This window comes from Lepisosteus oculatus, chromosome 8 (assembly GCF_040954835.1).
Source record: "Lepisosteus oculatus isolate fLepOcu1 chromosome 8, fLepOcu1.hap2, whole genome shotgun sequence".
In the NCBI taxonomy this organism is placed as follows: Eukaryota; Metazoa; Chordata; class Actinopteri; order Semionotiformes; family Lepisosteidae; genus Lepisosteus; species Lepisosteus oculatus.
In genome coordinates, this window is record NC_090703.1 from 20,170,319 (window position 1) to 20,184,554 (window position 14,236).

Sequence of the window (14,236 nt, forward strand, 5' to 3'; positions counted from 1 at the left end):
TATTGCAAATATACCGTATATCAATCACCACTGTCTAACACAATAGCGAGGTATTGTGTTTCAAGTTTTCAGGTTTATTACCTGTCATCTTCGACTCCATTTGTTTTTGAACACCTGCCAAATGGGACAAGAGCCCAGTTTCTTAACAATGTCAACCTGTAACCTTAATCTTTGTATCTGCCAGTTTCTTTTACTAGTGTTTCACTATGGTGGGATTTTATCATATTTTATGGCTTTTGTCACAATGAGCCATTGTTAAAGTTGTACTTTGTCACTGCTGTCGCTGAAAATTGCATCATTTAAAAGTTCTGTGTAGCATTTGAAAGAAATCACTTCCACCTATATTCATCTTTATTAAACAATTTCCTCTGGCAGAGTTTTGTTGATTTCTTTGCAGCTAACCTGCCTGGGCTTCCTTTAAAAGAGATGTACAAGACACCACTCTGTTATGCAAATCAGTGACGTAGTTTATATTGCCTCCATTTTTTAGTTGATGTTTTGATGTGGTTCTGATCTGAGAAAGTACAAATAACAGTGGATCACATGAAATACATGCAAATGTGATGCTCACTCCTCATCTTGGAGAACCAAAGCCTAACCTCAGCCTCCTCAGTGACTCCATTGAATAAGCAATGAAGAAATCAAGCTTTCTGCTGTCATTGAACTGTCGAGCCAGACAAGTCTTCCCGAGTAAATTCAGATCAGGCTCAGTATCGATCCGGTGACGGCACCTTGCTTGAATTTTAATTTTTGCAGTTTGGATCTGTCTGGAAAAGATGAAGAATAAATAAGTTGCAATTTGATTCCTGACAACAGAAAACATGTTTTTTAAATGGTGGTATATTTGAGATAAGCAGTGGCACTCCAGTGATGATGTGTGACAATACTGATGACTGATAATAACAATTACCTGTTATCTTTCAGGAATCCTACTCCAGGAATTGTGATCAACCGGCCGAACGGCACAGATGTGTATAAGGGAGTGGTTAAGGACTACATCGGGGAGGTGAGGCCTCCGAGTTCAGTGGCGTAGCCAGGAGTTTTTTATTTGGGGGTGGCAGGAACAGATATGGGGTGGCATTTTTAAATAGTATTTTCTACCTTCTAAAATAAGATGTACTGTTAAAAGGTGTCGTACTCTTCTTCTATACTGGTAACCCCTTTGAGGTGGAAGTGAGGCCCAAGCAGAGCGGGTTCGCGCAGAGCTTGTATTCACACCGGGTCACGACTCTGAAGCACGAGGAAAGATCCTTGAACCCTGTTATTTCTCAACGTTTTTTCAGTCATATTTTGAAAGCTTCTTAAAAAGCTTTTCAAAGAACGGTCAGTAAAACTCATAATTCTCAATATAACAGAAAGTCTTGGTGAAGGTTTCACTTTGTTGGTTTTTATGTCATAAAAGGCTGTTTCCTTAAAAAAGTATTCACCCATTACTGTTGAAATAAAAAGGGACAGGTACTTTGACTCATTCCTGTGATTTAATGTCAGTTATGATTATATTATACATTATCTTTCGTCCCCAAGCTAAAATCTTGCGCAACTTGGTGGCATGGGAATGATCTGCAGTGATCTGAAACATTTGCCTGCACTAACCATTTGCAGTATGGGCTACGTGTGCGTTCTGGAAAAGCACATTTCTTTTGTTGGTAAATGTACGACAATATGGGATTTTAGGTGGTGCCTAAAATGAGGTGGCAAAGCCTTAATTAAGGGTGGCAACTGCCAACCAGTGCGAGCGACCCCTCTGGCTGCGTCCTGTCTGAGTTGTGGTCACTGCGTTCCACTTCATTCTCACAAGGAGCACTGGAGATTTCCCTTATTTAGGACAGGCAGAACACCTACAAAGACAAGTGTAAAGTAAAGGGCAGCAGGGTAGAAGGAAGATAAACTGCTGTTTTCGTGCCAGCATTTCTACATTTCTAAAAAGAAGCCCCAGGCTGGGGGGGGTAATTACAAAAGAAAACGCTGTCTCTCACTTTGACATTCCTCAGGTTTGAACATGTTAAATGGGCTTCACCCACACCGTGCTTTTGACACTTTACGGTCAGATCTGGATGTGTTAGTTGCCCCACTTTCCTACTATTTTTTTCAGTCCAATCCCTCCAGTCGTGCTCCTTTCAGTTGTTTCCCATTTTTGTTTTCCCTCGCTGAACCCTCTTCCGTTGTGCTGTCCCATAGGATGTGACACCTGCCAACTTTCTGGCTGTGCTGAAAGGGGACGCGCAGGCGCTGAGGGGCGTGGGGTCGGGAAAAGTGCTGAAGAGGCAAGTACACCAAGAACGATGAGGAATTCAGCAGTTCTGCTTTTTCCTGTTATTGTGTAAAAAGTTTTTACTGTAGAGCTTATTTTCCATTTTACTTTGGAGTTCTGGACAAGAGCGATTCTGAAAGGGTGTCTGTCTAGCCCTGTGTGAGGATATTAAGTGGGATTTATTTCTGAGTACCGTGTTTGAGTACCTACAGTATAATGCCTCTCCAATAACTTTAATACCCTTCTGTGGTTTTACTATTCGTCATCTTAAAAGAAATCTAACAGGCTTTCATTGTGCTTTATATATCTTTTACCCCAAAGTGGACAAGTAGCATTTGTAGGATTAGCGGGTTAAACCTGATTTACTTACTGTGGGTATTCAGTCCTTTCCAAGAGGACAGGAGCTCCTCTGATGCTGAAGTACTGTACACAGAGAGCATCAGGAACTAGAGTTGAGATATCCGTGCCAGAGCTCTTTCCCAGCTGCCTCTCCCACTGTCCACTCCCAGAATTCTGCGCCAATCCCCTGCAGATTCAATATATTGTTTAGTGTGAAAGTTTGCTAAATAGAGCATTAAACCGTAGATGGGTAAAGATAATGTTAAATATTTTGATTCCAGTATTTTGGTTTGCTTAATATAAAAAAGGAAGAAATTAGTTTGCAATGCAAAACTTTCTCTTTTTTTTTTACTTTTACTGAAATAATTTATTTGACACGCATTTGCAGTTTAAATGAATGTCTTGATGAGTGCATTTCCTTCAGATGTCTGTCGTGGGTTTTCCTCTTTTGTTTGCTTATCACAGTATTTAATTCCCTAAATCTTTATAGTTAATATTTCATTAATTACACTATGCTTTAATTTTGCAATAAAGGGTCATGACTAAAGGGTTTTGCAATGTTGAGTCACTGAAGGCATACTGATGCCTATGTAATGGGTGCAGACCATGAAATGGCCCCTAAGCTCAAGTGTTTTTTTTGTCCGTTGTGCATTTACCTCTGCCAGCTTCCTTGTTTTGCTGAAAAACCACCAGGCTCTATTGAGGAAGTTACTGCAGAGGGCATTGATGCCTTTTGTCTTTTTAGTCATTGTGTTCACCTGTGGAGTCAGACCAATGTTTTTTGAAAATTCTTTCTTTTTATCTGCTTCTCCTTGGCAGTGGTCCCAACGATCATGTGTTTGTTTATTTCACGGATCACGGTGCCCCTGGGCTCCTGGCATTTCCAAACGATGATGTAAGCAGTTTTTTTCTAATTTCTCAGGAAGGCCCAGATTGCACACACAGTATGCCTTAATGCACAGAATCATACTGCTACCAGTGATTCAGTAGACCTTTGTTCTTGTGATGATGATGATTCCTGGGAGGAAGTGTGGAAAACGGTCATAATAATATAGCCCCACCCAGGAACGTTGTTTTTCTCATCTGGTCTTGTGACTCTTGGTTAGGTATCACTCTGTTATACAGTAGCCTGATGCACTCATTTAAATTGTATTCTAAAAAAACTTATGTTCTGTTTTTCAGCTCCATGTGAAAGACCTTAAAGATGCTATCAATTACATGCATAAAAACAAAAAATACAAAAAGGTAATTTATTTTTTTTTTAAACAAAAGAGGACACTTTAGCACTATCCATTAAAACATAGTGGTGTGTCTGCTATACTCATAAATCCACTGCTTGGCAGTTGTTTATGCTATTATCTCGTGAATTACTATGACAAATTCCAGTTCATTCCTAAAAAAGACAACGTGTAAAAATTCTCATAAATTCCTGAAGTTTGAATAGTTTTCACAACTGTTTTTGCTAGTTTCAACAAAGCTTTGGCGCAGTGTTTTAAAGTTAATAAATAACAAATCTGTATTTTAGCATTTGGAAAGTCCCTGGGGCATGAGCCTAAACATTAGATAGCCTCCATCAGCTCTGAAGATAGTCAGATAATGTCCATTTGCAATCTTGGACAAGTATCGAATTTGAGAGGAGGCCAGACAGAACAGCTCTGGGTTTCCATATGTACCACAATCATGTTTGCTATTGACATGTCCTAAAGCTTACCTTGAGATCAAAGGGAAAATAATTGCTGAATCCCCCAGACCTTGTGAAAACGAGCAAGGATCAGACGTTTTAGTGCTGTGTGTGGTGTCCACAGATGGTGTTTTACATTGAAGCCTGTGAGTCAGGGTCCATGATGAACCACCTGCCTGCTGATATTGATGGTAAGTCATCACTTCTGGACTGTTGAGACAAAAAGAACAATACAGGGCTGTGATGATGAACAGCTTAATTTATACAATCTAAACTTCCAAGTCTACACTTCAAACATACTTCAACATAACTCTGGTTATTAAGAGCTAAATGGGTTATTTGGTCGAGATGATCTCTAAGTTAGGAAATTACAGTTAAACTGTGTTCTTTAAAGAACAATGACTTCGTGGTTAGATATAAGACGTGCTGAATTGGGATTCTTTAGGACCAAGAGCTGAGACACCCGTCTTGAACGTCAACTCTGTTTTAGGTGCAGTATTTAATGAAAATTACTTTCGAAGATACCGAATGCTGCTGTATTACATTTATTTAAAAGCCTCAAACAGCACCTTCCTTTTCTCTGTTCCTTTTCATTACTGATAGTCAATTGGAAGGTGTTCACTGCCTCAGTTTGCTTGGCTAGTGGAAACACTTTAAGAGAGGCACATGACCTCCAGTTAAAGTCGAGCTCACAGTCCCACACAAAGTGTGCTTCCCTTCTTCAGTTGTCATTTCTGTGCAGTCAGCAGGATGCAAGGTCAGGCTGCAGTGTGTCACATCACAAGGTCTGCTTGTGACGGCTGACTTGCAGTTAAAGTAAAATTGTGACTAGCTGAGGTTTTATGATGAGATCAAGGTTCTTCTTCAGGTTTTTGCTTGGAGGCTCCTGTCTTTCAGTTTGAATTTTTTTGCAACATATTATATTTGAGATGTTTCCCCTCAATTCTAAGGTCAAGAGGCTTGGTTATATTCCTCATTAAATGAGATTTGCAGTCACTACTAGTATCAATATTTCTTGCACTTTAACTGAAAAAGAGAAAATGTACATTTATAAAAGGTATTTGTGCAGTCATACAGTAAATTGTACAGCCCTAATATAGGCCCTTTGTACTCACTGTAAAAGCACTGTGCCCGGGTGGATATGTACAAGGTCATGCTTGCTCGTACATCTTCTGATAGTGATAATGAGGACTTCTAACCCATATTTCTGCTTGTTTAAGTTGCGGTGCAAGTGTCCTTTCCCATTTGTGGGTTAACAATGTGTGACCATGGTGAAGCAGGCCGCAAGTCAAGCCAGTTTTCGGCACGTTGATGTTTAACCCTGTGTGGTCCTCTACAGTGTACGCCACTACGGCTGCGAACCCCCACGAGTCCTCCTATGCCTGCTACTACGACGAGAAACGAGACACTTACCTGGGAGACTGGTACAGCGTCAACTGGATGGAGGACTCCGATGTCGTGAGTAGCCTCCTCTGCTGCTTTTCCGTTTTTTACTTGAATAGGTTTTGCAGTGGTGCCTGTGTCTGCCGTATCTCGGCACCTTTTGGCTATCCTCATGACAGCCTTGCAGTCTGGACTCAAGAGCTAAGCCAGGCAGGGCCAATCAGTCCTGGGATGGTAGACTTCTGAGGAAAACCAGGCTGCTGTTGTAGGTGTAGGTGGTGTTGATGGACCAGTAGGTGGCGCTCTTCAATCAGGACTAGAATTCCAAGCCCTTGTCTCAGAATGGTGAGCAGGAGACGGGGTGCTGTAAGAAAACAGAGGTCCGGAATACCATGAGCGATCCCATGTCAATTAAGAATAGCAGTGTTATCCTTGGTGTCTTGGCTTAATGATGCACAATCTGGTCTCTCTAAATCTTTCCGTTAATCAGTTGAAGAAGCAGTTAATCTGCCTGGGCAGATGATGTGACCAGATGAGAGCTGCACTTCAGTGCTGGGTGAAGGATGTTGTGATGAAAAATGCAAGAAATTCTTATTATTACAAATAACACTTGGGTTCAAAAAATAACCACCAATCTACTGTTTGCATAATAAAAGGGATAGGCTTCCAGATGCAAAATACTTGGTATGGAATCTTTCCAGTAATTGTCTGCGTAATTCTCTTCTGCTCGCAGGAAGACCTGAAGAAAGAAACACTCCTGAAACAGTTCAAGATCGTGAAGAGCCACACCAACACCAGTCACGTGATGCAGTACGGAAACAAGGCAAGGGAAATTCTGTTCTGCCTATATGACATCTTGAAAGCATCTCAGGAGTGTTGTTGCATGTTTCTGCAGTTGTTCCCTGCAAAAGTTTTCCTTAAATTTGTTTTATACTTATTCCCATTAATTTGTGTTCTGATAATTAGTGTTGATTAACCAAGCTAACAGCCAGCTGTAGTTAATGTTTCATTTGTAGTCATCTTCTGGAGGAAAGCAAAAATGCTAATCTTGTCTTGTTAATGATGAACTGGAAATTAAGTACATTAGTTTTTAATTCTTTCGTGTACAGTAGATTGTCTGTTTTTTGTATAACTGAGATGAAGCTCTTCAAAAAGAGATTAGCATTTCCAGAGTCAAAGGATTTAATTCATTTTAAAGCCGGAAAGACGTAAATAAAACACTTAATGAACATAAGTTTTCGCTTAATTGGTAAACAGGATAAAAGGTTGTTTATTACAGGGAATGAGTGTCAACAGCCAGGTTCTGTTAAGATCTGAGAGAAGCTGAAGCAAGCTGTGGTAAAAAGCTTCTCCTCTGTTTTGCGGTCTCAGACACTAGCCCAGATGAAGGTGATACAGTTCCAGGGGAACCCCACAGCCAATGCCCAGCCTAACGCCCCAGTCACCCTCCCACCCATTGAGGACCCCGACCTGATTCCCAGCCCAGACGTGCCCCTCGCCATCCTCAAGAGGAAGCTCATGGCCACCAACGATATCGCCAAGGCAAAGGCCTATCTGGAAGAGATCAACACCCATCTGAAGGTAAAAGCACTGAGCCACGCACACCACTTGGGTCATGCTGCAGTAGAGCGACTGAGAACAGGGACATACTGAGCATCGAGAGAAAGACCTCTCTCACATCAAATCCAACAGGTAATAATTTCACCCTCGATTGGGTTTGCTGTCGATTGCACTCAAGTGACGTCTGTTTGAGCTGGTCACATAAGCCACATTTTATTTAACACATCAGAAGAGCTTTCACACTGCCAAACTGAAATTTTCAGGACCTGCTTTTTCTAGCATAGAATGATCTGTATATTCTGCATAGGTTTTTATTATGACAGGATAACTTCCTCTTCCAGGGAGCAATGTGGTTGAACTAATCCATAGTCCAGATTCTTCCAATGTGTATTTTTAGCTTTTTATTTTATAACAACTTGGAAGTGAGCAACACAATCCTTATTTGTTCAGCGTGATCGGGTAACGACATAATCTGTGGACTCATATGCTCTTCAGAGATCATTTTGTCGTTTCCATAAGTGCAATAAAATGTTGTTTGCCAAGAGCTCTGAGAGTCAGATGCGTGTCTCTCCTCCCAGGTCAGGGAGCTGCTGCGGGAGGCGATGAAGAGAGTGGTGCAGACCATCACCAACTCCAGAGACCGAACCGAGCAGATACTGAGCGACAGGCAGGACCTCACTCAGCACCAGTGCTACAAGACGGCAGCAGAGCACTTCAAGCACAACTGCTTCAACTGGCACACACCGAAGGTAGGCTCTCTCCGATTCTGCTGTCGTCGAGCCTGAGGTGGTACTGTCCCCTTTCCTGGAGATGAGATGTGTCCCCCTGGCCTTTACCGATCATGGCCTCCTAATAATCCCCATCTATGAATTGGCTGCATCACTCTGCTCTCCTCCCCACTAGTATCTGACGTGTGGTGAGCGTATTGGCACACTATAGCTGCCATCGCATCATCCAGGTGGGGGCTACACAATGGTCCCCGTTACCTGTAAAGCGCTTTGAGTGGAGTGTCCAGAAAAGCACTATAAGTTTAAGGTATTATTATTATTATTATTATTATTATTATTATTATTATTTTACAGTCATGGAAAACGAAATAGGTGAATTCAAACTGGAGTATATATTTTTTTTAAAAAATCAGTAGTGTATCTGTTGGTACATTTTAAAATGAATAATGCACCTATTACTGCTCTGTATTCTATTCATATTTGCTTGCAAGGTGACAGTTGACTTTCTACCAGGGGTGCCTTTCTCTTAAACCTCCTTAATGGGGACTGGAAAACAGAGACATTAAGTAGGGGATTATTTCCTATGATGGGGACCCGGAGGACATAAATATTACTGGAGGACATATTTCTCGATATGAATAGGTGTGTAATAGGGACCAGGTCGTGAAAGTAGTAGTGTACAGTACATCCACATTTTCTGTGAGTAAACAGAACATTCACATTAAACTTAACTTAAATAATTTAACATATAGAGTATAGCATATATACTAAGATGAAAGCAACAACAAAATACTTTTTTGTAACTTTTATGTACAGTATAAAATTACATAACATTACATTAAGAACAGTGAATAATGTATGATAAATAAGGACATTTAATACTGTATATAATGTATGATAAATAAGGACATTTAATACTGTATATAATGTACTGTAATATACTGCTTATTTTTACTTTCTAGCAATGCAGTGTGCTCGCATCTTGACATTTCACCGAACCTCTTTGTTAGGCTGCTTTGCATTCAGAAGACAAAGTCTAGACGTGGAAAAAGTGTAAAACATACATGAACATCTGAAACAGTAATAACATTTTACAATAATATATCTATAATGATGTGTATCTAAAACAAAGCTATTTTGCAATGATTTTACTAGAAGTTTACTGTTTTTTATACTCTGGACTGTTTTATGATCAAGTTGATGTCCTTTGTCCATATAAAGTCAGGAAATGTTTACTTCTAAGTTGACAAAAACAGTGGTGTAAAAGAGGGGAGACATGAGGCACAAAATGTAAAAGTGTTAAACAGACCTAAAATTCTGTAAAAGTGGAAGAGTCCCAGCACAAGTCAGAAGAGCCACACAAATTATAGGTAATTACTGAGATAAGAACACATCGCATTTCAGAAGGAGTCTCTATGTAAATCAGGTTAAGCTGTAAAGTGTTGAATTTGGCTATAACAATTCTGTGTTGGTTGTAGACCACTTCCGATAATGCCATTTCATTGATATTGATCTAATTTATAGTTAACTAATCAATATATTAGTTCAGGTGGGTAGCTGCATCAGCATGCGTAGGCTGCATAGGAACAAGTAATAGGTTTATTCCATGCTGAAAAAAAGAAGAGAGAAAAAACACGTTTCGTCCGTGGAGCCTTCTTCACCTGAAGAAGGCTCCACGGCCGAAACGTTGTGTTTTTTCTCTAACCTATTACTTGTTCCTATTACTTGTTCCTTTGTAATAGTAAACCTATTACTTGTTCCTAATCAACATACTGATTAGTATTGATCACACCTGAAGAAGGCTCCACAGCCAAAACATGTTTTCTTTCTTCTTTTTTTCAGCATGGAATAAACCTATTACTTGTTCCTTTGCAGCTGACGCAGCTACCCACCTGAACTAATCAATATATCGATGACTGGATAATGTTTCAAATAATGAGTCATTTTATAGTCATTTAATTAATCCATATAATCAGTTAAATGAAACATAAAGCAGGTATTAGAGTAGAATTATATTGTACTTCATTGAAAGAAGCTCTTATTTATTTAAAAAAGCAGAAATGAAAGAAGCCCAGAATAGGGTAATTTTAGTTTTGACAAAGAACTTAATAATAGATAGCGTACATAAATAGATTAACCATTTCTTACCCTAAACAACACCATTTCCACAGCCAACACTAAGAGCACATAGTTGGATTAAAAGTAATTTGAGACGTGTTTAGCCATTCCCTGTTTCATGTCTGAAAATGAAATGCAAATGAATAAGACTGCCATTCTTCATGTTTATTGTCAAATGCAGCACCTGTGTGAAAGGAGCAACACTATAAAGTTTATTGAGCAGAAGAGCCGTGCTGCACATGTAGCTGTTGATGCTGTGTCAACAAACAAATTGAGTTTTTCAGGAAGAAAGGGTTAAATGGTTAAATCCCCTCACCATTCGAAAATGACTATTTCAGTCTGTGCTTTCTGTTTCATTTCCACTTTGCCATGTGACCAGTGGCATGTAGGAGTACCCCTCGCTGGATCATGATGAAGATCAACACAGTGTATCAACAGATGGGGGGAAATGATCACATTACCAAACCAGTTTCCAAATTTCTGATTAGCATAGACAGGCAAGGAATAACATCCTGTAGTGCCCCAGCTGGGACTCCGTAATTGAAATGGAAGGAATATTAGTTGATCAAGCATGACTCGGCTTGCAATAAATGAACCAAGACCTGCAAAAAAGTCACTTTCAGCCTCGAGACGCCAATAGCGGTCTCGTTTCTTAAAGTGTAATTCTGTGTACAGCTGGTTTGTTGGAGGCTCTCCCTCTTGCATACATCATTTACAGGCCACCTTCATTACACTGGTGTGTGTTGGAGAGGTCCTGAAATCAGTGATAGGATAGGGGTGGCGTTAAGTAGCGTAGTATAGACTAACTTGTGCAAAAGTGTTAGGTGAAAACAATAGCATCATTATAACATGCAAGTTGCATTATAAGAAGGGAGAGATGTAAAAAGCAACTGCTGTTTGTAAATCCACCCTTGTTTCTCCTAGCCTCCTTACTGGTAATCTGCAAATGAGGGGAAGCCAGTCAGAAGGAAGGGGAAATCCTAGATCATCTTCATGTGTCATTTAAGATTAACCAAACGAACATGCGGGAGTTTTTCAAAACTAAAATACCCACCTGCTCTGGTTTCTTTTCTGTTTCAGTATGAGTACGCCCTCAGACATCTCTATGTTCTTGTGAACCTGTGTGAAGAAGGATTTGCAGTGGACAGGTATGGTCCTATCTGGCTGTGGTTTGTTTCATGATCCTTTGAAGGCTAAAATATAATGAACATAGAGGCTGAAAACCCAAAGAGTGTGCAGACACGTTGTGAAGACTAGATTTTTATTTTACACTAGAAGGGTTATGCTGCAGTCTTTGCCAGCATAGGGAGCTGGACCCCGATCAGAACCATCATTTCGGTCACGCCTCCAAGCTCCTGATCTACACGGCCCAGATAAGAGCCAAACAACTTATGCGCATTGGTCTTGGAGCAGTCCACTGGCACAGGAGCTTTCAGTGGTGTGGTGTCGCTGTAACCGGGTCGCTAGTTTTGCATTGCCATACAGTATTTCTAAACATGGCTCTGGGCCTGTGATGACAAACAGAAGAGAATGTCCTTTAGTATAATAGAACCCTTGGCACACAGAACATTACCAACGTGTGTTAGTTTGAAACGTGCTGGGATATGCTGGCCTCGCTATCCACTTGCAGAGAGGTAAACAGCTGTTCCCTTGGGGCTGACACATGGGGAACAGACTGAGCCCCCTGAAGTTAGTCACGTGTCATGTAGGGACTACCTGACTCTTATCAGGAACAAACTCCAAAGTGGGCTTCCCCGTGCAGTGGCGCAGGATAATCAACAGGGAGATTTGGGCAGAATGACCTTCAGCTGCCCCGATTTGGGCAGAATGACCCTTAGCTGCCCTTGCAGAATTTGCCAAGGCAACTGTTTTTCCATAAAAGTTTGCAGTTTTCCATAAGAGCCACATCACTCCTCCAATCTATACTAACTCTGCTGCATGTTTGCAAAAGGCATGTAGTTCTCACAGAGTTAGTTTTGGGGCAAATAATAATTCCTTGCATTTTAATAAGATTAGTCCCGAGTCCTCCCCTACAGAAGTGCAGCCCTTCTGCACACAGATCAGGAGGAGAAGTCAGAAAGTGTTGTATTAAGTGAATTGAGGGGTACTTTAGGGGCGCCAGACTGCATAAGTCCAGAGGAGAATTGAGCCAGGACACCAGCTCATTTATATCATACAGTATATCATCTGAAGGACAGCGCGGTATGCACCACAGTGTCCTCTGTCGCCAAACTGAGGCATTGTTCTTCTGGAAAATCTCCAGAGTGAAGAGCGCCACCTACTGATCTAATAAGACCACTTTCAGCAGCAGCCTTTTTTTCTTGTCATTATACCCCTTGTCATGCTGGTCTGAAAGAGCTGAGATTGTGCTCATTTATTTCCCTGATGCCAAGCATCCACAGGGTGTGTCGATTCTAAATTGATTCAAAGCAAAGAAAAACAAGATCATTTTTCAATATGTGGAACATGCCTTCAATACTGCATGTGTGTAATATTACTTGTTTGCCTCTGATCACGTGTGTATGGTTGCCTTTCAGGATTCAGATGGCCATGGATGAGGTGTGCTTCTTCAGATTGTAGTTCAAGTCTGAACAGTGAAGACCTGCAGGGAAGATCACACTGAGGAACTGTCCCAAGAAATTAGCTGTTTTGTTTTAATCATAACAACATATATGTTAGATATATTTCATCTTTTTTTAATTCAAATGATAAATTTGCACTACTTCACAAGAAAACAAAAAAAATGTTTCTTTACAGTACCAAACATGTTATATCTTGTTGATTTAAACCAAAATAATTTCATTGTTGTAAGTGGATCATACATAACCTGAAAAGGGAGAGGAAATGCTTCCCAGGGGGATTAAAAATAATGGAGTCTACAGCAAGTGCAGTTTTGTGCTGCAGAATATCCATTTGGGAATGTGTCCTCCAGGGATACAAAGTGTGTGCTCTGGGACTGAGTGTGGATGACTCTTGTCAGAGATTATTTGACACTATTACAGTAATGTGACATAGAGTAAACTTATTAAAGAAAAATGCACTGATTTTCTTATATCTAGGACAAGTGTCTTTTGCTGTTAACTAGAACTACATGAAAACAAATAGCCCTACTGGCTTTAGAATCCCTAAAGTTTACAGCAGTTGATACTAGGTTCAGGCCAGCACTGTTTCACAAATCCTTACAGCCTGCATATGAACTGACAGTAGAGTTGGTGGGAATGCATGTCAAGAATTACGTTTTAAAGTGCAATTACACAGATCTTCTGATGTTTAAAGGCATTGTTTCAAAAGACAAAATGGAACACATTCTGTGAAAGATCAGCCGGTTGTTGATAATCAATAAAGAAAAAGTGAAACCAATAAAAAAAGGATGCTTTTTGTTATTGTACCTCTTCCTTGCCTCTGCAGTTTACTTGGGAGTGAGGAGCTGCCCTGTGGATTTTTAAAAATATATATTCTCATTGTGAAAAGGCAACAGAGAACAGGTGAGGAGATGGTAAATCGCAAGGGTTTGGAAGGAAAGAGATTCATTGTGACTAATGGACCGGAGCAGCAGCTCGAAAGAGGAAGTGATCTGTTTTTGACAAACATCTGTTTTCCTTCTGAGCAAAATGCAGAAGAAAACCACACAAGAGGGAAGAGGCTCGGCTGTAAATGCGTAGAATCATGAGTGGTCTTAGAGTGTGTCTTCCCACACCTGCTAACGCAATCTCCAGTTCCTTCTTTTTCCCCCTTCAGAAGTGGTGTCCATCACTCAGTTGAACTGTAGCTCATGTTATAACATCACTTTATTAACCCTATACAATTTCTTGCATAAGGAATTTGTCTTTTCGCATACCCCAGGTTGCTCTCCATGAGAGGCACAGACAGGGGTGCTGCCATTGTACAGCACCCCTGGAGCAGTTGGGGTTAAGGGCCTTGCTCAGGGGCCCAACGAAGATTCCCCTGGCAGCCGTGGGATTTGAACTGGCAACCTTCCAGCCAGATCCTTAGCCATAGAGCCACCGCTCCACCCCAAACAGTTATATACTGTACTTATACAAGAAACTCAGGGGAGGTTTTGAAATTGGCCTGAGCCTTTATTTTTTTTCCAGCATTACCTTCTTATTTTCCAATTTAAAAAAAAGATTATGTATTTGGAAACAAACCCGCGTGAAAGAGCTGCAGTGGCTGGCC

General features: G+C 40.7%; 1 protein-coding gene across 1 annotated transcript in view; it reads left to right on the top strand.

Moving 5' to 3' along the window:
• lgmn (legumain) overlaps nt 1-13,428 on the top strand; it is a 19,329-nt gene extending 5,901 nt beyond the window's left edge. Inside the window, exons 4-14 of the mRNA XM_006632584.3 lie at nt 925-1,006; nt 2,179-2,264; nt 3,410-3,485; nt 3,773-3,835; nt 4,396-4,462; nt 5,611-5,729; nt 6,388-6,477; nt 7,026-7,235; nt 7,793-7,963; nt 11,141-11,208; nt 12,598-13,428. Of these exons, the coding sequence (XP_006632647.2) occupies nt 925-1,006; nt 2,179-2,264; nt 3,410-3,485; nt 3,773-3,835; nt 4,396-4,462; nt 5,611-5,729; nt 6,388-6,477; nt 7,026-7,235; nt 7,793-7,963; nt 11,141-11,208; nt 12,598-12,640 (1,075 nt within the window). The 3' untranslated portion in view covers nt 12,641-13,428. The remainder of the gene's footprint in view (nt 1-924; nt 1,007-2,178; nt 2,265-3,409; nt 3,486-3,772; nt 3,836-4,395; nt 4,463-5,610; nt 5,730-6,387; nt 6,478-7,025; nt 7,236-7,792; nt 7,964-11,140; nt 11,209-12,597) is intronic.
• Nucleotides 13,429-14,236: the final 808 nt, after the last annotated feature.